Consider the following 26692-nt stretch of genomic DNA (forward strand, 5'->3'; position numbering starts at 1 on the left):
TTGCAAGCACACTAGAGGTAGAAGATTCACAACACAATAGCACAGCTCCTCAAACAATGCTCTCCGGGTGATGATGATGATAATGTCAAGAAGTAAGTTTCTGAAAATGCAGATCATATTTTAAAGAATGCCTGCTTTATGTCTCTTTCTATCTGTTTAATATTCTCTTTCAACTCTTTGTTGCATCTACCCTCCTCCTCCTCCTCCTCCTCCAGGATAGGGCTCCAATAAACTACAGAGATTATGTATTGTGAAATGTCAGTTAGGGTTAGGGCGCCATCTACTGTTGCTAAATGGGAAGAACACACACATATTTTAATACTATTCAGGTTTCATCCCAATGCCTGGCAAGGTACTTTCAAATGGGACTTTATTATATTCCCAGCTCCTAGAGGAATCAATTATAGTTGTTACAATTCTAAAAGTATTTCTTTGCTTTCTTGCTCTTCAAAATGATGTCCAGAATCTTGTATCAATTATTTAGTTAAGTATAGTGTATTGTCAAAGGCGTTCACGGCTGGAATCACTGGGTTGTTGTATATTTTTCGGGTTGTATGGTCATGTTCTAGAAGCACTTTCTCCTAACATTTTGCCTGGATCTATGGCAGGCATCCCATTGTGCCACCGGAGGCTCCTAACACAACGAGGTGATACATGACAAGAAACCAGATCCATTTATATGTGCTTGAATGGACTTGTACCGGAAAAATGAACAAATGTAACACCAGATTAATAAGCACTTGATTCAAGAACCTGGAGCCTCAAATATAAAATAGTGCAATTTTTTATGATTACAGGAAGCAAATCCGCACAACAGTCAGCCATAAATGCACATTTCCATACTCAAAACACAAGTGCATCAGATGTGTTTTGTATTATAAATATATTTGCTATAATGAAATAGGATAACATAAAAAGCAATAGGATTTTAAATATCTAAAGCTGTTTTGGAGAAAAGCAGTTGTCTGTATTATAAACTGGAAATCACAAGTTAAGATTAAAAGGCATTGGCACAGATTGAAAAAAACGCACCTGCAAAACTTTACCTACAAAACTTGGGGTGGGACTTCAGATTGTTGCAGCAAGACGTGCACAGCACACATCAAAGTAAGACATATATGTTAATTCAGCACATGGGTTCATTTTGTGGACTGATAACCATATGGTATCTTAGCAGTATGGAAATAAGAACAGATATTAGATACATCAAGCAGGCAAACCATTTAAAATGGGGGTTTAAATATGTTGGCTCAGTCTATAAGTGTAAAAAATAAAAAAGGTCTAACAACATTTTGAACCCAGAGCACATTTTTTTCAGGTTAGTGCCTCAATAAAAACCAAACTGTTAAAACTTGTGCTTTGAGAGAGTTTTGAGACTTGTGAACTAGGTAGTTCCCATATTCAAATGGTTTCACTTTGAATAGAGATACTCCTATTCGTTTCCAAGCAAGAAATCAAAAATAATTTAGAAAGGGACACTTCTGTTCTCTGCCAGTAATACACACTTTTTATAATCATTCACCAAATTCATTATGATCTCTTCCTTAAAGTGCTGCGAGCTTTACAGGTGAAACACCACACTCTACTAACTCCAAGTAGACCCCTGTATGTAGTGGATGATTATTAAGTACTCTGGTCTCTTCCCAGAAATGGCCATTTAAAAAAGGAAAGCTAGTTTCCTAAGATATTACATTTTAATTACTAATACAAAACCCCATGAACCTAGCAATATAGACATCAAGCACAAAAGTGTTAGGAAATGGAGAAATCTACCAACTGATACTTTTTGTGTGTGTCAGGAGCAACTTGAGAAGCTACAAGTCGCTTCTGATGTGAGAGAACTGGCCGTCTGCAAGGACGTTGCCCAGGAGAGGCCCAGATGTTTTGATGTTTTGCCATCCCTTGTGGGAGGCTTCTCTCATGTCCCCGCATTGGGAGCTGGAGCTGACAGAGGGAGCTCATCTGCACTCTCCCCAGATTCGGACCTCCAACCTGTCAGTCCAGTACTGCCAGCACAAGGGTTTAACCCATGGCATCACTGGGGGCTCCTACACCAATTGATACTGAGTAATTGCTAGTCATTTCAACAAGTTCACTTGGTTGGGCTGTCAGGATTTTAGATTTCCAAAGCCTCAGGCTCATAGCAATATCAATCAAACAGAAAAGAAATATTATATCTAAACAGGATTTGGAAACGTAAAATGTTTGTAAATGTGTGACAAGAATTGTGACCACAGACCTAGCAAACCATGACCATAGACCTAGCCATACTCTCTCCCTGAAATAAGTTTGCAGTTGAGCATTTTATAGCTGCCTCCCTGTGTTTGCATGTGTGCAATGCACAGCACATCTATATGGATTTCTTAAAATGTCCTGCAAGCATTAGTTTAGCACCAAAAATTTTCTATTACTGATTATTCCCACTCAGCTTTATTATAATACTATCCATTAGCAGAGGATAATGCTCCTAGTAGGTTCAATCAAAATAAGGAGCTGAAAACCAGAGAAATAAATAAACCAAAGCTGAGCAGAAATATCCTGCACGGCACTTTTTTCTTCACTTTCAAATTATTTGGATTTTGTTTAAAATGGAGAGAGTATAGGGAGAAAGGGAAGAAGGGAGAGGGAAAATGCTGAAAACAGTAATGTTTCATATATGTGTTTCCTCTTTAACAAATTGTTCTGCTTATTCATCAGGTAACAAAACTGGGGTCATGATGAGTTGCCACCATGTTCCCCATATGGAATGAGGCTTTGGATGTAACATTATGTGGGTTGGGATGGGAGAGGATGGCAGCTGCAAATGGCAATGAGCAAGTTGGCATTTTTTAAAAGAAAAACTTGCACACAAAGGTCCTTGCTGCTCCCACCATGTTTGTCCACAGTCCAAAAATGCCAAGGATTTCTCCTGATTTTTTTTTAAAATGGCCCCGAAATGCTGTTCCTCCACTTTTGCAACCTGCAAATGAGGCCATTAAAGTAGAATGGCACATCTGAAACAATTTTACAATAAACATGTTTTTCCCCTGTCAAAAAAAGGTATTAATTATGCATGGAGTTTATTTCTTTGCATATCAACATTTTTAGAAAAATATAAATGGACTCCTAATATCCTTTGGAATGTCACTCTTATTTGATAAGTGGGCCGAATCCTGTTTGATCATCCGAACAAACACACAAAGCAGATGGGATGCTTTCCAGCTGTCTTTTTCTCTTGTGGTGCTATAGCTTCCATCTTCTTAAAGCAAGGGCTGTGCTGCATCCATAACAAACTGTTGTTGCAAAAGCAAAAATCTGCAAGAGGGAGGAGAAAGCAAAGTGAATTTCACATCCAATTGAGCTGCCTACATGCTTTTCCTATCCTATGGTTCTCATAGAATTCTCATCATCTGCATAAATAAGAGGATAGTGTGTAGATCCAGGGAAGTCATGCTACCCCTCTATTCTGCCTTGGTTAGACCACACCTGGAATATTGTGTCCTATTCTGGGCACCACAATTGAAGAGAGATATTGACAAGCTGGAATGTATCCAGAGGAGGGCAATAAAAATGATCAAGGGTCTGGAGAACAAGACCTATGAGGACAGGCTTAAAGAGCTGGGCATGTTTAGACTTCATGTTTAGAGGAAGGTGCGTCAAGCCAACCCTGGTGGAAGGGACCGCCTTCTACCTGGAAAGCAATGCCCTCACTGCAGGAGAAGATGCAGATCAAGAATTGGGCTCCACAGTCACCTACAGACCCACTGATAGAACACCGACCTCGGAGGACCATCATCCTCAGACTATGAGGGATTGCCTAAGTAAGTAAGAGTTCAGAAAAGAAGACTGAGAGAAGACATGATAGCCATGTATAAATATGTGAGGGGAAGTCATAGGGAGGAGGGAGCAAGCTTGTTTCCTGCTGCCCTGAAAACTAGGATGCGGAACAATGGCTTTAAACTACAGGAAAGGAGATTCAACAGTCTCAAGCCTTTGGTCAGATTTAGAACCCTTAGAGTGAGCATCTCTTAAGAGACTACCCCCACTCTTTACACAGGGCTCTCACATTTTCTGGTGTTTCGTCACCCATTCAAACAACACATAACTTTTCTTTGCTTTTTTACAAAGGAGAAGTAAATTGGAAGAAGGAATCTGGCACTAGAGTGGGAGAAGTCATGGATACCAGACTTTAGAATCACAGGCCCATTCTATACTGCCATATAATCCAGATTATCAAAACAGATAATACACATTATCTGCTTTGAACTGGATGGTATGTGAGTCTATACTGCCATATAATCCAGTTCAAAGCAGATAATTTGGATGTTGTATGTTAGCCTGTTCATCCTGTGATTGTGAATGAGACTCATGATGATGTTCATGTTGGGAATGATGTTCATGTTGATATGCATTATGGGAATGGGGATGATGTTCCTGATGATGGGCCTGGAGATGCAGGTTTGCCTGGCCTGAAGTAAAGTTCAGAAGAGAGGCCTGAGCAAGGTCACATTCCTGGGAAAGGCCTTTCACTGCTTTTCTCAGAGCAATAGCCTGAAAATTATGCTGAGACTGCTTTGGCAGGTGCGGAGGGAGATGATAGTGAAACATTGGACAGGAAGCAAAGTTTTAGTAGGCAGAGAAAGAACTTTTGGAATCTTATGCATTCTTCTCATTTACAACAAAAGAAAGATAACGAACCATTATCTAGTGGGGAAAGTGAGAAAGACTGCTTTCCTGTCAGTTTTGGCCTTTGGAAAGGGTTTATAATCATTCATGGGAGGCTAGTGTCTCAGTTGAGTCAACATCTTTAACTCATGCCAGTTTCATTTTCAAGTGCTCCATGTTTCATGTATCAAGTTGTTGCCAAGTTTGAGTTTTTGCTTAAGAGTTCCTGCTGTTTTGGTTTCATGTTTTCAAGTGCCTTGCTTCATGGATTTCCATGTACTAATGGACCTTGAAGGAGCTGGGGGTGGTGACGGCCGACAGGGAGCTCTGGCGTGGGCTGGTCCATGAGGTCACGAAGTCGGAGATGACTGAACAAATGAACAACAACGACCCTGGTCTCCTTTTAAAATGTATGGATTATCTTGGATTTTGGACTTTTACGGTTTTACTGTTTTTACTGCTTTGCCTACATATATTCTACAATAAACTGCTTGCTGATTTTACCAAGCTGGTATGGTGTTTCCAGTCAGAGGCATTCCTGCTCTGGAGTACGACACTGGATTATCTGCCTTGATAAACTGTATTATATGGCAGTGTAGAAAGGACCTCAGAGACAACATATTCCACTGCCGAATGGCTCTTACCATCAGGAAGTTCTTCCTAATGTTTAGGAAGAGAGTGATCTCCTTGGAGCTAAGTTCTTACAGTTCTAGCCTAACCCAACTTACCTCTACTCCCAACTAGAGAAAAACAGGAAAATGTGACCCATAGAGATTCTTATCTCATCATTTGGCTCCCTGATTTATTTATTTATTTTATTAGGAAGTTAGACCAAGTTCAGAATGAAGCGGAGTGATACTTACAGAAGCCGATATGCTTAAATTGTATTCATGCTCATTAAGAATTGGGGTATATTTGGTGCTGTTGGTGGCTTGATGGAATTTAAATGGATAAGAATGCAAAGAGGTGGTGGCTGCTTGCAGAAGAAATGTTCCAAAATAAAAGACAAAGACACCTGCATGATAAAGAAAATCCTGAAAAGAAAAGAAGATACGTAATTAGTTTGAGCTGAAGGCAAAAACCAGACTTCCACATGCTTTGTTCCACAGGGCAAAATAAACTGGTTTTAAATATGGATAAAGATGTCAAGATTAAATGTGGCTTAAACTATAAATTAGGAATAGAAAATAAATTTGCATTAAATGTTGAGCATCCATTATCCAGAATTTCAAGATCCAAAATAGTACAAAAGCTAAAACTGTCCACATAGATGGCTGAGATTAGCTACGCCTCTGCTTTACGTTTGTTCAATGTACACAAATCTATTTCTTACCCTAAATTATAAACAAACATTGAATGCTTATGTGTATAAGGAGTACATGAAACATAAATATACACTACTGAATGTACTCCATTAAATGTATAGTTTAAAATTACATAAACACATTTTTTTAAATGTGCAAAAATGCCGGTATTAAGAACAAAATGCATATGAAAATTCACATACGTTTTGCATAAGAAAATATGTTTTGCAACCACATACAGAACTTGGGCAGGATATGAAGGCTAGTAGTAACCGGTCCAGAATTAAACATACTTTTTTTTTACAATTATATTCCATGCACTAGTATCACAAACTTTAGGACCACAGATATAAGGTTTTGGGAACCCAAGTGAATTGGAGACATCAAGCAATAAAGGGTGAACGGCATGCAAATAAGGGAAAAATTCAAAACTATTAACTCTGGATCTGAGTAGTAGATGTCTCATGGTCCTTCAACACAGCCCATATAACCCAGAATATCAGAGCAGAGTATCCCGCAATATCTGCTTTGAACTGGAATATCTGAGTCCACACTGTCATAAATCCCAGTTCAATTCAGATAATCTGGGATTTTATTCAGCTGTGTGGAAGGGGCTTCAAAGAACGATGGTGCTGAGTCATGGCCTCCTAGGATTTTATTTGAAAGATCATGTAATGTGATGTAGAGATACTACATCCACTCCAAAACAGACTGGTACTGGTACAGGAAATTTTTAGATTCAATGACAGCCCATCCTTTGTTTCCAGCATTAGAAATTAGTGGTGATGTTTTTGTTGTGTACTTTCAGGTTAACTCTGACTTAGGAGCTGTGGTGGTGCAATGGGTTAAACTCTTGTGCTGGCTGAACTGCTGTCCTGAAGGAGGGCAGTTTGAATCTGTGAAATGGGGTGACCTCTCATCTGTCAGTTCAAGCTTTCCATGTGGGGGCATGAGAGAAACCGCTCACAGAATGGTAACACATATGGGTGTCAAATGGACAATATCCCTGCAGACAGCCAATTCTCTCACACCAAAAACCACTTGCAGTTTCTCAAGTTGCTTCTGACATGATAAAAAAACCCACCTATAGTGACACTAAAGTGGACTTGGCTAGTTGTATCCCACAACAGTTACTTTTAATAATAGAAGTGCAGTGCATTGCACTTGCAACTCACCAGTCACATGAAATTCTTCCCTGCCATAATACAAAAGGGCATTTAGCTAGACTATCATAAAAATCAGTGAAGAGAAGCCAATTAGTTTGTTGTACAACTATTTTTAAAGTCTTTTCTCACCAATACACTTACGTAGCAGAGCTGGGGTCCTTTTAAGGAAGATCAACTAAAACACAGAGCATAATAAACATATTGTAAGAAATATGGATGAAGAGAACCACCATTCCTATTCTATGCTGCTGGGCTCTCTACTGTAGTCCACTGTTGTCCAAATATCTACCACCTTCACGGATGAAGGAAGTACACACATCCTTATGAGTAGTACAGTGTGTGCTGGATTTAAGAAGCAGATTATCTCATTTCCTCTGCCCAGTTAGTTGCCCTGACTTGGAACTTCCTCCCTCTCTTGGCAACTCTTACAATGAACTTCTCTGTTACCAGTAGAAGCAAAATCCCAAGATTTGGGATTTTGCCACTCTGCCACTCTGCCATCATCCTGCCACTCTGAAAATCCCAAGACTTTTGTAGCCAGGAGAGAAATCTCTGGTAGAAGGACATAAGCCCCTGGTTTATTACCTCTTCGTAACATGTCATTTCAAAGCACAAAACTATTGGAAAAGAACTGACCAAACAACTGTCCACATATTGTAAAAGGCCAATGCAGTATGAAGAAATCTTGGAATATCAGGAGCTGGGAAAACCAACTTCAATATGTACTATCTGTTGGCTGAATAGAAGTATTGAGACGGACAATGCTGAGAAAAATTGCTGGTCTTTGTCTAATCCATTAAAACAGTTCTTCAGTTTTAAAGACAAGGCTTTAGGGACAAGTCACACCACAAGCAGGTCTGGGCTTGTCCTAATCCATACGCATTCAGCGTCCAGTGTTAGACAAAGATCAGTAAACGCCAACTCTGTGTTGTCCAACTAAGGATAGCTTAGGAGTTGGCATCAATTTGCTTTTGAACTGGGGAAAGAAAATGCTTCCATTCATTTCAGCCCACCAATGCCTTCATACCTGAGCTGGAAAGAACTGTAGGCTTATTTTGAAAAAGAATCCAACCCTGAATGTAATATCTACATTTCAACAACATTTCAAGTACAGGATTATTATAAGGTTCTGTGCTCCCCAGAATTATTGTATTACATTAATTCTGTACTGTAGAATCAGTGCAGTTTGACACCACTTTAATTGCCATGGCTCAATGGTATGGAATCACAAGAGTTATACAGTAGAGTCTCGCTCATCCAATCTTCACTCATCCAATATTCTGTATTATCCAATGTAGTCTGCCTCCTACCCAGATCAATAGCTGTATCAATACATTGCAATGTTTTGGTGCTAAATTGGTAAATACAGTAATTACTACATAATGTTACCATGTATTGAACTGCTTTTTCTGTAAATTTGTTGTAAAACATGATGTTTTGGTGCTTAATTTGTGAAATCATAATGTAATTTGATGTTTAATTGGCATTTCCTTAATCCTTCCTTATTATCCAACATTTTCGCTTATCCAATGTTCTGCCAGCCTGTTTATGTTGGATAAGCAACACCTACTGTAGTTACAAGGACTCTCACCTTTTCTGAAAATTGTGCTAGTGCCTCACCAAACTACAAATTCCAGGATTTCACAGCTTTGAGCCTTGGCGGGTAAAGTGGTGTCAAATTGCATGAATTTTGCATGGACCCCAATTCTCCTCTTATAATGCTTTCACCCTGAAAAAAGGGCATGCAGGCAAGAACCAATGCTATATAGATGGTATGTATAAGAAGTTGACAAGCTCATCCACAGGGGAAAAACAATTACTACGGCATTCCCCATCTATTGGTGTTGTAACATTGTTAACTCTTTTAGATGTGGGCCTCTCCTCTCCAAAATCGCTCACAAGACTTCTGGAATATATATCATAGATCAGGAATGCTGTTGGACTGCAACTCCCATCAAGCCTTGCCAGAAGAGGCAGCAATGAGGAATATGTTGCCCACGCCTATTCTGTATGCTTGCCCAGACCTGCCTGCTATAGAGCTTCTTGCCAAGACCTCACCTTAAAAACAGAAGACTTTTTTGATTGATTAGATCAGGTCTTGATAAGCTATTTTATGTGTGGGACTGAACAGATGTTTCTCCCAGTGTATCAGAGATTGGCACCATTGTTGGTGAAATATCTATACCAGTGGTTCTCCACCTTCCTAATGCCATGACCTCTTAATACCGTTTCTCATGTTGTGGTAACCCCCAAACATAAAATTATTTTCGTTGCTGCTTCATAACTGTAATTTTGCTACTGTTAAAAAGCGTAATGAAAATATCTGATATGCAGGATGTGTTTTCATTCACAGGACCTAATTTGGCACAAATACCTGATAAATATGCCAAATTTGAATATTGAGGGGGTTGGGGGGGGGGATTGAGTTTGTCATTTGGGAGTTGTAGTTGCTGGGATTTATAGTTCACCTACAATCAAAGAGCATTGTGAACCTCACCAACAATAGAACTGGAGCAAACTTCCCACACAGAACCCCCATTACTAACAGAAAATACTGTGTTTTCTGATGGTCTTTGGCGACCCCTTTGACACCCCCTCGTAACTCCCCTCCCAGGGTCCCGATGTCCAGGTTGTGAAATGCTGATCTATGCAAACAATTAATAAGAAATGCTCAATTAAAAAGCAAAATCTGCTCCTTATCTTACCAATACCAACTCCTGACAATAATAAATAATAAAATGTTATTTATACCCCGCCCCATCTCCCCGAGGGGACTTGGAGCGGCTGATGCAAATTGCTACACAACAGGTTTGCTCACAGTCAAAGCCTGTTAAGACCAACAGATCTACTTCTAGACATAGTAGGTAGAACTTGGAAATGTTACTTTTTTAAAAAAAGTCTAGACCCCTCAGAATTCACAAGATGGCATAATATTGGCCAAAACATTGATAAGCTCCAAGCCAAGTGTATAGTCGATGATTGAAGTATCTTCTTACAACTTGCATAAGCAAGAATGAGAAATCTCAAAATCAACATTCACAAACCAAATATGCATGCTACCAGTCTCGATGCAAAAACAACACTTTTTTCCAAGAAAAAAATGGCACATATACAGCGGATTTGTCATTAAGAGAGAAATACAAACACACAAACATTTTTTCTTTTAATAAAAGTGGAAATTTACAAAAGCCTAATATTAAATTGTGGGTATGTATTTGCCTCCCTGAACTATTCAAAGAAATCATTACCGCATGATGATCTAAACGTCAATTAATTATTTGATTAAGTCATAGAGCAAAATAGCATTGGTAAAAGGGGGTGGGATGATTGACAAACTTGTTAGAACAGCAACTGATTTGTAGGTGGAATTCTCTCTCTTCTTTCACAAAATGCTAGAGTTTAAAATGGTAGTGAATTCATTGCACCAAACCTATGTGATTCCAAATGAAACACATGAAACCACTTCTGTAAATACCTGTCCCTCTCATTGGTCTAGACTTGTAAAAAGGATCATAAACAAAGGCCTTATTTGCTTATCCCTCCACTGGTATGTGATATAAATCAGAAAGGAGGAAAAGACAGGACTGTGCAAATCTCAGAGGAGGAAGTTACTGCAACACAGAGCCGTAGTAAACCTACTGTACAGCTGACCACAGAAACAAAACCAGAATAGCGTACTTGACCTGATACTTTTTGTAATATAGAACTCAATAAATGCAGCTTTTCACAACATGGGAGATGCATCTGCACAGTTACACCAGTTTTGTTTCTGTTGCCATTGCTTCATTTATGAAATCTGTTTTTTTGGAGAGTTAAGACATCTCTGTCAAAAATACTAGAACTCACTTCCAGAGAATTATCAGAACCTCATTCAATTACAGATCCCATGATATTGACAATGGACTCAAGATAACTGAAATAATATAATAGTTGACAAAACTCGTGTAGCGCAGATTCACTTTGAGATTAGCACTATCTCTGGACCATCATGTATGTGGTTATTAAAGGTACAGAGTGGAGTAAAACCATGGCAACATGTATCTTGTTGAATCAATTTTAAGTCTAGTTCGTTTAAAGCGCAGAGCATCAAGCATCACAAAACCAATAATCTAACAAGAGATTTAAAATATTGCCATATTGCACTGCAATATATGTATCCCCATTTCTTCAAAACCCAGTTTTAAGTGTCTTTGAAATGCTTACCACACGGTTCCAATCAATAGAAATTCTTTCTCTGTAGCTGAAGAGAAACACACTGAGGAAGGAGATGGAGGAGAAACATGCCGTCACCGACACAAACATCACCCATCCCTGTAGTAGTGGCAAAGGGACTTTGGTGGCAGCGACTAAAATCCAGACTATCGCTCCAAAAAGCTGTAAAAGAACATAAAAAGAAAGGGGAAGGGAGAGAGGAGGAAATAATTTTGTTTAAAGTTGAAAATGAATCAGGTCTCTATGCATGTGAATATAAAATGCAGTAAAATCCATAAAGAATGCTGCCAAAAGAGGAGAGATCTTCTGGAATGTATTAGGAATGTTAGTATGTGGAACACTGACTCGGTTCTTTACACTTGACGAAAGCAAAGCTGGCATGTATACTATCTGTAATATGGTTCTTTTCATAAAATGATACTAATATTGTTAATGTTTAAACAAAAAGCAAAACATAAACAGTAACTTTTCTGGGGTGAGACACATGATGTTTACTAGTCTGAGTAGTTTTGATGATTAATTAGCCATGTTCAATGACACTTTTGCTTTTTAAGTGAATTTTAAAATGTTCTTGTCGAACAAGAAGTGCAATGATTGGTAATTGACTAGGAATGGAACAACGGAAAATGATACTGGATTGTGGTTTTGACGATGAGATGACGCGGAATGGCTTTTGTAGTAATGATGATGTTTTTTGATGATGTTTTTTGTTAATGATGGACTGTGGATTATTTTATATTGTGTCTTGCATTTTGAACCTTGTTCTTTCTATGTTGTACACCGCTGTGAATTGCCCCTGGGCTGAGAACAGCGGTATATAAGCAAAGTAAATAAAATAAATAAATAAATAAATTCTTGTCTCCATTTCAGCAACTGGACCAACACTTTCATCAGGTTGGGTGTGGATTTTTTTTGTTATGACAGAAAAGGGGCCATGTCCCTTTAATAGACAGGTGGCAGCAAATTATCCAGTAACTGAAGCCTTCCCTATCAGTTTCTCTGCACAAGAGGAAGCAAAATCATGTTATGCACTTCTGTTTGTCACACAGCTGAGGAAAACATAAAGGTCATGCTAAGAAAAATAAATTTTAAATAATTACAAACCTATTTTTTACTTTTACTAGCTCTTCTCGACTGCCTTTAGAATGCTATAAAGAAGGTAGGCGTGCTTCCTCTTTCATTTTAACTTCACAGCAGAAAAGCTTTGTATCTATATCTCTAGAGTAAACCCCTTAAAAGGGGGGGGGCATCATTATTATGCAGTAATTCATGTTGAATTATGACTGTGGAGTTGTTTTTTATTCGTTCAGTTGCTTCCAACTCTTTGTGACTTCATGGACCAGCCCACACCAGAGCTCCCTATCGGCTGTCAACACCCCCAGTTCCTTCAGAGTCAAGCCAGTCACTTCAAGGATACCGTCCATCCATCTTGCCCCTCTTCCTTTTTCCTTCCATTTTTCCCAGCATCATTGTCTTCTCCAAGCTTTCCCGTCTTCTCATGATGTGGCCAAAGTACTTCATCTCTGCCTCTAATATCCTTCCCTCCAATGAGCAGTCAGGCTTTATTTCCTGAAATATGGACTGGTTGGATCTGTAGACTAGGGTTTAAAGGTCATGAAAACCCACTGGGTGAACCTGGACTAGTCATACATCCTTTTCCACAAAAACCCCTGTGACAGATTTGACTTTACACAATAACATGGATATATAGGATTCCACTATCACTCCACGCATTTTGTTGCTTTAATAGAAATGTAAATAATGCAGGTCCCAAATAATTCCTCACCTTTAGCTACTACTAGGGACACTGGGAGAAGCAGTTCACTAATTACCATCCCTGCTAGAGAAAAAGCTGTTAGCTTTTCAGTAGAACATGTCTGAAGGGCTCTGGTCTTCCAGATATTTTGGCTATGTTATTACATAAATAATCCAATTCTTTTGGCCATGCTGCCTGAGTCTTCTAAGAATTGGGAGACTATGGGCCTTATTACTGTAGATAGATTGATAACTTAAGTTGCCTAAAGGCAGCAAACAACTTCCTTCTTGCAGCAGTGCACCACTCAATTTTCTGTTACAATTCAAAGTGCAGGTTATGACCTACCAAGACCTATGGGCTCAGGTCCAAGTTATTTGAAGACTTAATTCTCCCATGTGAACCTGTCTGTGTTTTGAGATCTTTTGAGAAGCACCTTCCCTCTGCCCCACCTTCAACAATTAGAGATCTTATTTGAGGAGCAAACACGCCACTGGCTTGGAGAAAGAAACTAAGCTTTATTGTAGGATCTCTATTCTAAGGTACTCCACTCTCAATATTCCATTATGGAATCAAGGTTCTCAGGTTGCTGATCTAACCTAGCTATATGAACTCATGGGAAAAATTAAGAGGTTGAAAAAACATCCCTAAGAATATCAGTTTACATCACAGAGATTCAGGATAGAAGGAGGGCATTTTAGGTCACCCAAATTGTCTAACTATTACCACTACCCACTGTGAGGTATCCTTCCTTCATTAGTGGTAAGTGTTGTTGCATTTCTATCACCACCACCTCCACAGATATATCTGGTGGGCATACCATATTTCCTCATATAATAGGCACACATCCATTTTTTGGGGTCCCAAAATGGTATTTTTTCCTCGCATAAAATCACAGGTTTTTATAAAACTGAGAAATTCCATTCCCTCCCAAAGACAGTTTGAACAAACACTGAGGTTGCTCTCCCTCCTCTTCATCCCAGAAGTACAATAGTTTTTTAAAAACCAAACCAGAATCCAGGAAACAAAGGCACATTTATTTTCACCACATAATAGTCACACCCCCTTTTTTCAATAAAAGGGGGGGTGCAACTATTATGAGCTGAAATATGGTGGGCTTTTGGTGGTTATTCCTCGGTTATTGAACCACTTTCATAGTAAAATTAAATCGGCATCCTTCTTTCTATCTTTCTGTTTTGGCATACTTTTGGAGACTGATTGTTCAAAAGGAACAGGGCTTACATAATGTACTGTTTATTTTTGCGTTTTTTATTATGTTTTGATCTGGTTTGATTTTTTCTGATTTAATTTCCTTTTTAATGTCTGTAAGAGAAGGGCTTTTGGATGTTTTAATGGCTGCACATTACTTTGAGTCCCAAACTGGGGGAAAGTTAGGATATAAGTACATATAAAAAAAATCACCAGATCAGTTGCTCTCAACCTGGAATTCTCCGGGTGTTTCAAGTCCCAACACAGCTGGCATAGCTAATTGTCAGGAATTCTGGGAGGTGAAGTCCAAAGCAACTGTAGGATCAAAGCCTGAGGACCACTGATCTAGATGACTAAATGTTCTTGAGACTTGCATTAGAGCTGGGATGGTCAAAGCACAGGCCTCCAAATTTTGCTGGGCTTCAAATCCTGTAATTCCATTGGTGATGCTGGTGAGGCTTCATGGGACCTACAGTCCAAGAAGCATGGAGAACTGCATCTTGTCTTAAACGCACACATCACAAATAGGACATGGAAAGCCATGGAGTGAAGGTGACATAACAAGCTGCATTGGTTTTCTTTACAAGAAGGTCTTTAATGCCTTTCTTCCGCCTTTGGAGGTGTGAGATCAAAAAACAAAACATGAAGTAGTTCAACTGTTTAAACAAAAACCAGAAAGAGCACATTGGCAAATATGGGACAAATATGTTTGTATTATAAATTACACACAACTGTTTCCAGCATGGGCAAATGGTGAATACACCTGTTAGCATCATGAAGTAAAGGGTTTGGAAACAGAAAGAAATAACACACCCTTTGGCAGAGAAAGAAGCTGCAAGATTCTCAACTTATTTAGGAGGAAGTCCCAGTGAATTTTATAGCACTTATTCATGAATAGGATTATGCTAGAACTTTAATCAGAATTTACACTTTACTGAAATTGGCATAAACTCTAAATTCAAAATTTTAGTAAAACTGACAAGAATTCATGGGGGAAACAGTTGCAATAATAGATTTATTAATTCCACTGATTTCTAAGTAGATCAACTATCTCAGCTCCTCTGAACAAATCTTACTAAGAAAACCCTGAGATGGGTTCTTTTTTGTCTATTTGAAGTTCATGAGGAGCTGGCATGATACAGATGAGCATAGAGACTAAGGTTCGAATTCCCATAGAAACCCAGAGTAATCTTGGCCAGGTCAGACTCTTTCAGCCTCAAAGGAAATTGAAACAAAGGCAAATCTTGCCAAGAAAACGGTGTGATAAGTTCTCCTTGGGGTCAGCATATATGGGAAGCAACTTGAAGGCACACACACACATAACAACAACAACAAAGTCAACCTGTGAAGTCATAATGAATGTTGAACTGCTCATCACAGTCTGGCCCACTTTTCCTTGTTGCTGGAGTCAACTGAGGCTAAAGCAGTGCTGGACCAGTGCATGAATATTGTAATGGGTCAGATGGAGGCTCATAAAATTAAGCTCAACCTGCATAAGACAGTGGTGCTCAGGTCTAGAAACTGGGTTATGAGCCCATCCTGGATGGGTTTGCACACAGTAGGGATTATTGAGCAGGTACCCTGGGACCAAAAACAAGATAATTGAATGGCACTCAGTTGTATCTGTGGTTTTCGGATAACTGTAATCTAGCCAGGAACATATTCCTTGCAGCCACAATAATCTTACTGTATTAATATGGATCATAGTCCTTGCAGTACCATGTTTGCATTTTAACTATCATGTATTGTCGAAGGCTTTCATGGCCAGAATCATTGGGTTGTTGTAGGTTTTTCAGGTCACAAACTCTGAGGACACCTGCCATAGATGCAGGTGAAACGTCAGGAGAGAATGCTTCTAGAACATGACCATATAGCCCGAAAAACCATGTTTGTATCCTATGGCATCCTGGGATTTACAGTTTAGGAAGAGATGCATAGAATTATCAGTCATAGATTTCTAATGCTCCAACAGACAACAAATCCCAGAATTGCATAGAACGGAGCCTATTAAAGTGCAATCCTAACTTTATAACTATGTAATGAGAAAGGGTAATAATCAGTTTCAGGTGCTTTAGTAAATTACATACAAGGAATACTAGAAAAAGGAAATGGGGCAAACTTTGCAGTGGTAATTTTTGCTCACTTTTCTAGTTGTTTTTCATAGCCACTGCACATCTTTTTTCATGTTTTTTTCTAATGAAGGCTTGGAAGGCTATATGCAAACAAGACATGTCCCTGTTGCTAAGGAAACAGGACCAATGAGATCCCATTCACAATGTGACAGATATCACGGCAGCAAGGCAGGGAACATTAGCTTGGTTGACTCAGCAACGGAGAATTGCCCTCACCCTCCCACGCCAACAAGGGCAATGCCACTTTGTTATCCCTCAGTCATCATGGTGTGCTGCCAAATCACATTGGTGTCACAGAGCTGGAAAGTCAAAATGCTTACTATGAGTTCCCCGATTGGTTAGGTTTATGTGGCAATTGAGAAAAGGAAAGTATTGAACTACAACGGAGAAGTGAAAGCCAATAGCGAGATATTTAAATTGGAAGGTGGGGGCTGTGTGCATTTTAACTGCGAGCATTTCTGTAAACACAACTGAAGTGAGCCTTATAGTTGTCCATTGGTTATTTTGACCTTCAGAAGTGTCAAGCCATTAATTACTCTTATGGCTATGCTGACTGGAAGATTCATTGATTTTGTAGCCCTCCAAGGTATTCCTTTCAAGTTCTGTTTTAATGGTCCCAACGCACAAAGACACACAACATTTAAGAATCTTGGGCAGAGAACAAATAGTAAGACACCCATCTCCACAAGATCCAGTTGGATCATGGTTTTGTGAAACTATGGATATGAATGAATGTACTGACCGTACCTCACTTCTATCCCCAGCTTACCATCAAGTTATATTGGAAAGACCTAGAGATTTCTACAGAGGAATCCTCAATTTAGCAGGTCCTCCAATACAACACCATGGTAATTTCTGGGGGGAGCATTGCCCGGAGGACCTAGCTAATTCCTATAAAGACCAATTCCCTCTTGGACATGGGTAAGCGAAATCAGGGATAAGTGGTCTTAAGGGTGTCTTTGGCAGCTGTCTTCAGGTTGAATAGAAGTGCACATTCCATTCGTCAGACTCAATATTGTATTTAGGAAACAGGTTAAATAAACAGGGGCACGAGGAGTGTAGTGGTTAGACTTAGGGATACAGATTCTAGTTACCATTGAGCCATGCAATCATTGATTGATTTTAGGTCAGTCATCTTGTCTTAGTCTGAGTTACCTCACAGATTTGTGGGAAGGAATAGGCTATACAAGCCTCCTTGAGCTTGCTGGGGGAAAGCTGGTATACATGTAACTAATGAACAAATAGTAAGATTTAAGAGGAGCTTAAACAGTTGTGTAGAATAAGGATTTTTAAGAGGCGCAGCTTCCTTGACGAGCCTTGTTGCTGTTATTTGCCATCAAGTTGGCTTCAGCATACAGGAAACCAATGAACGTGAGACATCCACGTTTCCCAGCTACTGATCACATTGCTCATGTAGTGCAAACTTAAAACCATGGCTTCCTTCTTGAATCAATCCATTTGTGTTGTGATCTTCCTCCTTTCCTACTATCTTCCACTTTACTAAGCATTATGATGTTCAAAGCACCATCACTTCAGTTTCATCATTCCACTTCTAAGATGAGTTCAGGCTTGACATTAGGATTTTGGATTCGGGATAAACCTTGACCCATTTCATGTCCCGGCTTTTGGTGGGGGCCCCGATCCATTTTTTGGGAGCCTTTGAAAATCGGGAAGGCTGTTATCTGTTTTCATTCTTCTGTGCTATCGGCTCATTATTTGGGGGGGGGGGGGTTCCATCCAGACTCCTCTTCCCAGTGTGCTCTTTAAGGAGGCTTTTTCTTACCAGCTGTTTCTGTTCTAGAGGAGGCACTCAGCTGCAGCACAAGTAGGTGTGGGTGCTCCTGCACGTCACACATGCACTCTCCTTGGGAAGAAAGTGTGTACGCACCATGCAGGCCCAGAGCACCTGAGCCACCAGTGCCTGCAGCTGAGCACCTCTTACTCTACAGTAAGAGGTCCTTGGCTGCAGGCACTGGCAGGTGACGGTGCTCCTGCATGCCACACATGCACTCTCCTTGGAAAGTGTGTGTGTGTGTGTGGTGTGTGCAGGCTCAGAAAGCTCCCACACCTGCCAGTGCCTGCATTCAAGCGCCTCTTACTCAGTAATGCCGAAAAGCAGACCAGGAGCCAGGACCCACTCCTGTCTACTTTCGTGTTGACCAGATTTTCGTACCAGGAGGGGTGTTCCTGTTCAGTGTTCTCCAAGAAACGAAGGAAACAAGAGAAACAAATTATGTGCACAACTCTATTTGACGTGCCCTAAGACCCATTTATTTGTCTTTTTGACCCTGAAGGAATATGCTTAACACTTCCTGTCAGTTGTATTGTCCCGCTTTCACAACTGCTCATAGAAACAGGAATTATTTGGTATGGATGACTCTGACTTTCATATTTAGTAATATATATTCATACTTGAGGGCTTTGTTTAGTTTCTTCACAGCTGCACTTCCAAGTTTCATCTTTATGACTAGGCCTATTTCGGTTTGCAATCATCCACTTAAAAATTATGTAAACCCAACAGGCTATAGCTGCTGAAATTCCCAGTTAATTCAGGTGTAGCAATGCTGTCTTCACATCTCCCTGCCCTAATTTGGATCCTAGTATCTTTCTCAACTGCCTCCACTCACTTGCCTAAAAGGGTGTGTATATTTTGCGCCCTCAAAGTACCTGAACTTTGTTGAGTATTTGCAATCCTACTAACCAAACAAGAACAAAAATTATTTTCCACCTCATGGAAGAGATGCTGTCCTAATCTTTATGGCCAGAAGCTCACTTTCTTCCCTCTAAATGTTCTGATTCACTCTTCTGCTATCCTTCATTTTCAGTCACTGCCATATAATGCAAATTGAAACTGCATTATATGGTCAATTAAACTGTATTATATGAATCTACACTGGCCATATAATGCAGTTTGAAATTTACATAGTGCCCGAGTGGAAAGAGAGGAAAAAACGGAATCTTGTCCCCCCCCCCCCCCGACAGGCTAAGGCAAAAGCAAACTGCTGTAGTTGTTTAAAGATGTTATATTCTTCCTCACTGATAACATCTGTCATCTGAACCTACTTTGATGTTGCTTGGCCACATGTCCTGGTTTTCATCTGTGAAATGTTGGAAGTTATGTCATAAATTCTATGTACACCATATTTTTTGTGTTCTAAATCCAATTATATTCATTGAAGCTTATTCCCAGAAATTTGCCTTGGGTCTGCCAATTTAAATTATTAAGCAGATGATCTCATTCAGAATTTCTCACTTACATAGAGAAACAGCCAAACAGAAATCACATATGTGCATAATTACTTCCTCATCTCTTACTCGGTCCCAACTCAGTATCATTCTCCAAGGCAAAAGAGTATATAGGTAGATGACTCCAATACATCATAAACACTTTAATTGTATACAAACTAGTATATTACTTTTTAAGAAAACCACTCTATATCAGGGCTTCTTGACCTGTGGGTCCCCAGGTGTTTTGGCCTACATTTCCCAGAAATCCCAGTCAGTTTACCAGCTGTTGGATTTCTGGGAATGCAAGGCCAAAACATCTGGGGACCCACAAGTTGAGAACCACTGCTCTATATGCACACATGTTCGAGAAACATATTTATTGTAAAAAGGGAACCTTGTTATAGTTTTTGCTGTCCTTACATTTTTAAAATATGGTACTATTTAAGGATCTTAGGAATAGGGACTGGAGGGATGCATCCTGCTACTATCACTACTGAATAACAGGAAGATAATGAACTTTAAAGAAAAGAGTGGATGATTCAGAAGAAGAATCCAGGCAGGGAGGAGCAGATCGAGTTATAATCAAAACAGGTGTCTCAGTGATGTAGGTGTGTTTAGGAAAAGTGTAGGAGGTGATGGTAACTATAAAAATCCTAACATCCCATGTCTGCATACTAGCCAATGTGAGGAATGCTGGGGGGTGTAGTCCAAAAACAATGGGTCGGCTTACTGTTTTCATCCCCTCAAGCAAGAAATGAGACTTGGACACAAAAACTAAGACATAAAATTACCAACTTTAACAGTTCTATAACTAGAAGTGATGATTTTCCAATAGCTGCCACCTCCTTGGTGAGGAGAACGGTCTCTGCAGGCCACAAAGGAGGGACCTTGTTGGACAGAAGAAGGTGTCAACTCAGGTGCTCCACCTACATGAGATGAATCTTTGATGGCATACAAGATTGTGATCTGTACAACTGCCATTATAGGCTGTAAACAAAATTGGCTAAGGTTAAGATGAAGGGGATAGAGGATGATGTGGTGCAGAAAAGAGTTAGAGATTAAATGTGAGAAAGGCACACACTTTATATGCATGCTGTGGTGCAACTGATCCTCAGTTATAAAGGAGCAAGATTAGGACAAAAGATCCAAATTCATACATGATGGACTGAGTGCCAATCACTTATTTATTTGATTTCTTTCATTTATGTCCCAGCATTCTCCCAATCAAAGACTCAAGACAGCTCATAATATAATATGAGTTAAAAATATTATTCAAATGATGGAAAATATATTTTTTTTAAAAACTAAGCAATCATATCACTGGGCTTCATGGTTGAATAATGAAATTGATACAAAGCAGCTTAGTCTGATTATTTTAGTGAGAAGAGGGAGTCCATGAGCCACTTCCCCAACCTGGCACCCTCCAAATAGGCTAATCACAGAAACCATCAACCTCAGCTAGCATTGCCCTAGCAAAGAATAAAACTATAATCCAGTGGTTCTCAACCTGTGTGTCCCCAGATGCTTTGGCCTTCAACTCCCAGAAATCCTAACAGCTGGTAAACTCGCTGGGATTTCTGGGAGTTGTAGGCCAAAACACCTAGGGACCCACAGGACTAGAACCACTGCTGTAACCAAAACTGTTTGGAGGTCACCATGTTGGGGAAGCCTGACAGATGCAAAGGAGTCCAATGGGAAGGGTTAAAAGGATGGGAACTGGGTGGCCCTCTAAATGTTACTGAACTCTACATATCAGCATCCTTTACTAGCCAGTAAGCTCCAATGAAAACCTGAACCCAGATCATCCTCCAGTCTAAGAGTGAGGACTAAATCACTCTGGTTCTCTGTTAGCATTCCTCTGTCAAGAGTGTTTTTAAAAAATCCACAACCTATGCTTTCAGGAAAATAAAATTAATTTGCAAAATAGAAAGACATCAAAGTGTGTGAGTCAGAAAAATACCATTAAAAATGCAACAAAGAAGATATGTCGGAGCTCGGAGAGATTTTGCAGGAAAATGAGATTGGCCATCAAGAATTTTAGTCTAATGGGGCTGTAATATCTTTTTCCCCTTTGCATAACAGACAGAAATATTTTTGTTCAGCAGTGAATTTTTTTTTTTTAGAAAGTAAAGCAACCCAGTCTTCTGCTCCCAACTCAGTACTTCATCGCATTAGAGAGAAAAAGATCTACTGGGGTTTGTAGTTTAGTGAGTCTGTTAAAGACTCCTCCCTAAACTACAAACCCTAGAATTCTGGAAGAGGCAGAAACTAGATTTTAAGTGGATTTTTTTCTCTAGTGTGATGAGGCCATCAGTGTGTGTGTGGGTCCCCCACCTAAACTTTTGTCATAAATGCTGTATCCTGTGACAATGATGAGTGGGAGGAGAATATCACCAGTGATTTTCTCACAAGGGGGAAAGGGAGGTAGAAAAAAATATACCTAGCTACTGGAAGAAGAATAGAATATGGGTATTGCATCTACACCACAGAAGTAATATAGTTTGGTTCAATGCTATGGATTCCTGGGAGATGCAGTTCAGTGAGGAATTATCACTCTTTGGCAGAGAAGGCTAAAGATCCTGTAAAGCCATGATTCCATAGCATTGGGCCATGGTAGTTAAAGTGCTATCAAACTGTGTTAATGCTAGAGCAATGGTTCCCAAACTTTTTTTTTACCAGGACCACTTGACCAGGGACCACACTCCAACATTAGTACCAAAAGGGTTACGAATCAGTTTTTGGTCAACTTTAAATTCGGTTTGGTAATTTGGGGTGCTGATTCAGAAAATTGCATTTGATAGATTACATCAGCTCTAGTTTCCAATACAGAACATATGCCATCCAGTAGTCACCATCTGCTCACCCACAGAAAACCATATTTAATAAGGTTTTTGTAGGTTTTTTTCGGGCTGTATGGCCACGGTCTAGAGGCATTCTCTCCTGACGTTTCACCTACATCTATGGCAAGCATCCTCAGAGGTAGTGAGGTCTGCTGGAACTAGGAAAAGGGGTTTATATATCTGTGGAATGACCAGGGTGAGACAAAGGACTCTTGTCTGTTGGAGCTAGGTGTGAATGTTTCAACTGACCACCTTGATTAGCATACAATGGGCTGACTGTACCTGGAGCAAACTTTTGTTGACATATTTAATAAGTTTTGGTACTATAAGAGGGTTTCGCAAGACCACTCGCTCTCACTGCAACTGTGTAGTAATGGTGAGGTGGCGGACCATATTTTAGTTCTTGTGGACCACTGGTGGTCCACGGCACTCAGGTTGGGAACCACTGTTCTAGAGCGTGGATGCACGCATACAAATATAGCACCTACCTTGTTTTGTTTTGAAAGCAGGCATCCAAGTATCCTATCCCTTGTGAACAAAGATGACAATTTGTGCACTATTTTCCCTGGGTGAACTCAACGAGGCTTGGTATGGAAAAGAACACAGGATACATCTACACTGTTGAAACAAAGCAGCTTGACACCACTATGACTGCCATTAATTTATTTCCGACATTTCTATCTTGTTCCTCCTCAACCCCTGAAGGGAGACTCAGGACGGCTTACATTTGGCAGTAATTCAATGCCACTACATATAACAGAGACATATAATAACTATTAAAACAATTAATAAAACATTCATTAAATCAGTAATGGCTCAATACTACAGAATGCTGAGACTCATAGTTTGGTGAGGCACCAGTCCTCTTTGGTAAAGAACCCGAAAGGTCATATAAAATGACAAGTCCAGTGATATCATCACATTGAAGAGGATAGTTTAAGTGGCATCAAAATTGCATTGTAGATGCCCTCTTAGGGCCCTTCTAGATCCTGGCCTTAATATGCCAGGTTCTGATCCCAGGTTTTCTGCTTTAAACTGGATTATATGAGTCCCCACTGCCAGATAATCTGGGATAAACAGAAAACCTGGAATCAGATTCTGGGATATGAAGCCTGTCTGGAAGGGCCCTTAGGCAGAAAAGGCTAAAAGCCAGATAAAGTTACAACTCCCATAGCATTAGGTCTAACCCAACTGTTCACCCCTTATAAGCTCCTCCCTCAGAAATACACTTTCCCACTATTATCTCATCCAGGGTTTTATCCTTTTTTTTATCCTGTGCATTTGGTTCGCCCACTGTGTTCTATCTCCTCATTATGCTATTTTGTAAATGTTTATTTTATTTTGTTACTTCATGTATCTTATTTTAATGTAATTTTTGTCTCTTTGTATTGTATTTTTGGGTTTGGCCTCATGTTAGCCACCCCAAGTCCCCTTTGGGGAGATGGTGGTGGGGTATAAATAAAGAAGAAGAAGAAGATGATGATTATTATTATTCTGACACAAAACCACAGTTTGTCACAGCAAACGAGATATATGTGCTGGATTTCATAACACAGCTCCAGCTAGAGGTCAGCTGTGACCAGCAGTGCTGCAGAATTTGAAGAGGCACGAATGGAGGGTGAAAGAGAGAAACGTGCCAAAAGGAAGGCGTGTCAAGCTAACCCCGACCAAGACCGCCTTCCACCTGGAAACCAATGCCCTCACAGTGGAAGAAGATGCAGATCAAGAATAGGGCTCCACAGTCACCTACAGACCCACTGCCAGGACACTGAACTTGGAGGACCATCATCCTTGGACTACGAGGGATCGCCTAAGTAAAGTTCATATCACAAAATCACAAGTCGAACACTTCCCAAGCATCTAGGACTGTGTGATGTATTTTTGAATGATGTGTGCAGATCCAAGTAAGGTGGCTTTTTGCAGTTGACAGACTGTGATCTAGTCAATGTTTATTGTTTCCAAATGCCGGCTAAGATCTTTTGGCACAGCACCCAGTGTGCCCATGACCACTGGTACCACCTGTACTGATTTATGCCAGAGCCTTTGCAGTTCGATTTTGAGGTCCTGATAACAGCTGAGTTTTTCCTGCTGTTTTTCCTCAATGTGACTGTCACGTGGTATGAACAATCACAGAAGCGGCAGAAATATACAATGCCAGAAAACCGTACAATAATAATAAAAAAAGGTAAAGGTTGTCCCCAGACATTAAGTGCAGTCATGTCTGACTCTGGGGTCTGGTGCTCATCTCCATTTCTAAGCCGAAGAGCCAGCGTTGTCCATAGACACCTCCAAGGTCATGTGGCCAGCATGACTGCATGGAGCGCTGTTACCTTCCCGCCGGAGTGGTACCTATTGATCGACTCACATTTGCATGTTTTCGAACTGCTAGGTTGGCAGAAGCTAGGGCTGACAGCAGAAGCTCACGCCACTCCCTGGAATTGATCCTGCGACCTTTTGGTCAAGAAGCTCAGCAGCTCAGTGCTTTAACCCACTGCGTCACCGGGGGCCCAAATACAATAATAATAATAATGATAATTATTATTATTATAGCATTGAGCCAGGGCTGTCCAACTTGTGTCAAACTGCATTAATTTGACACCCATAGAAATAGAAGAACCCGTGGGTTGGTTGGTTGGTTGGTTTGACATCCAACCTGCCAACAACAGATGCAAATAAGACCAGAGAGTCGATCAAGAGCTCAAAAAATCTACACCAAGCATGGACAAACTGGGCCCTCCAGGTGTTTTGGGCTCCAACTCCCACCATTCCTAACAGCCTACTGGCTGTTAGGAATGGTGGGAGTTGAAGTCCAAAACACCTGGAGGGCCCAAGTTTGCCCATTCCTGATCTACACTGTTGAAATAATACTGTCTGACTCCATGTCTTGAAGGCCATGGCTGAAGACCACGTCAAGCTACAATTCTCTTGACTCCACGCTTTTGAGCCAGGGCAATTCGAGCGGTTCCAACAAGTGGACGCATGGCTTAATGTACAGAGTGGATACATCCAAAGCGTGCTCTCTCTCTCTATCTCCCACTTGTTGAGCGTTTATCCCGATGGAGACCCCTCCTCCCCTCCCCTCCCCATCTACACCAAGTTTGCCCATTCCTGATCTACACTGTTGAAATAATCCTGTCTGAATCCATGTCTTGAAGGCCATGGCTGAAGACCATGTCAAGCTACAATTCTCTGGACTCCACGCCACTGAGCCAGGGCAATTCGAGCGGTGCCAACAAGTGGGCACATGGCTTAATGTACAGAGTGGGTGCATCCAAAGCGTGCTCTCTCTCTTTATCTCCCACTTGTTGAGTGTTTATCCCGATGGAGACCCCTCCTCCCCTCCCCTCCCCATCTACACCAAGCATGGGCAAACGTGGGCCCTCCAGGTGTTTTGGACTCCAACTCCCACCATTCCTAACAGCCTACCGGCTGTTAGGAATGGTGGGAGTTGAAGTCCAAAACACCTGGAGGGCCCAAGTTTGCCCATTCCTGATCTACACTGTTGAAATAATACTGTCTGAATCCATGTCTTGAAGGCCATGGCTGAAGACCACGTCAAGCTACAATTCTCTTCAGCCTTTGAGCCAGGGCAATTCGAGCGGTGCCAACAAGTGGGTGCATGACTTAATGTACAGAGTGGGTGCAGCCAAAGCGTGCTCTCTCTCTCTCTCCCACTTGTTGAGCGTTTATCCCGAGGGAGACCCCCCTCCCCTCCCCTCCTCTCCCCTCCTTGGTGGACTTACGATCTCCAGGCAGATGAAGGCCCCCGAGTAGGTGCGCAGGATCTCCAGCCCCGAAGGGAGGGTGATGCGAGGTGGCGGGTAGTGGGCGGTAGCGGTGGGAGGCGGCGGCATGGAGCCCCCTCCGCCGCGGGCAGGGAGCATGGCGGCAGGGAAGGAAGGAGGGAGGGAGGGGAGCAAGGCCCGGACGTGGCCTCCGACGAGGGAGGCAAGCAGGGAAGGTGAGAAGGGAGAGAAAGAGGGAGGAGAAGCGCAGGTGGAGGAGGGCGCCTTTTGTCGGGCGCCGCCCTCTCCTCCGCCACCGCCTCCTTTTCTCCTCCTCCTCCTCCCGACGCTACTTTTGCTCCCACCTTCTAATTTTTTCTCACCTGCTCTCCCTCCCTCCTTGGCCTTCTCCACACCTGGATCTCAGGAAGGCTCCCCACAAGGGTTATTGATTTCTGTGCTTACTCTATTTGTATACC

At 40.9% G+C, this 26692-nt stretch overlaps 1 protein-coding gene across 1 annotated transcript; it reads right to left on the reverse strand.

Annotated features, from left to right (window-relative positions):
- Positions 1–766: 766 nt before the first annotated feature.
- On the reverse strand, positions 767–26490 carry MAL2 (mal, T cell differentiation protein 2). The gene is made up of 4 exons (XM_060775818.2): positions 26232–26490; positions 11318–11488; positions 5508–5678; positions 767–3294 (listed from the first exon to the last, which is right to left on the reverse strand). The coding sequence occupies exons 1-4, from the start codon at positions 26370–26372 to the stop codon at positions 3223–3225; spliced, it is 555 nt and encodes a 184-aa protein (XP_060631801.1). The 5' UTR covers positions 26373–26490; the 3' UTR covers positions 767–3222.
- Between the last annotated feature and the right edge of the window lie 202 nt (positions 26491–26692).

The sequence above is a fragment of the Anolis sagrei genome, chromosome 4 (genome assembly GCF_037176765.1).
Source record: "Anolis sagrei isolate rAnoSag1 chromosome 4, rAnoSag1.mat, whole genome shotgun sequence".
NCBI classification, from domain to species: domain Eukaryota; kingdom Metazoa; phylum Chordata; class Lepidosauria; order Squamata; family Dactyloidae; genus Anolis; species Anolis sagrei.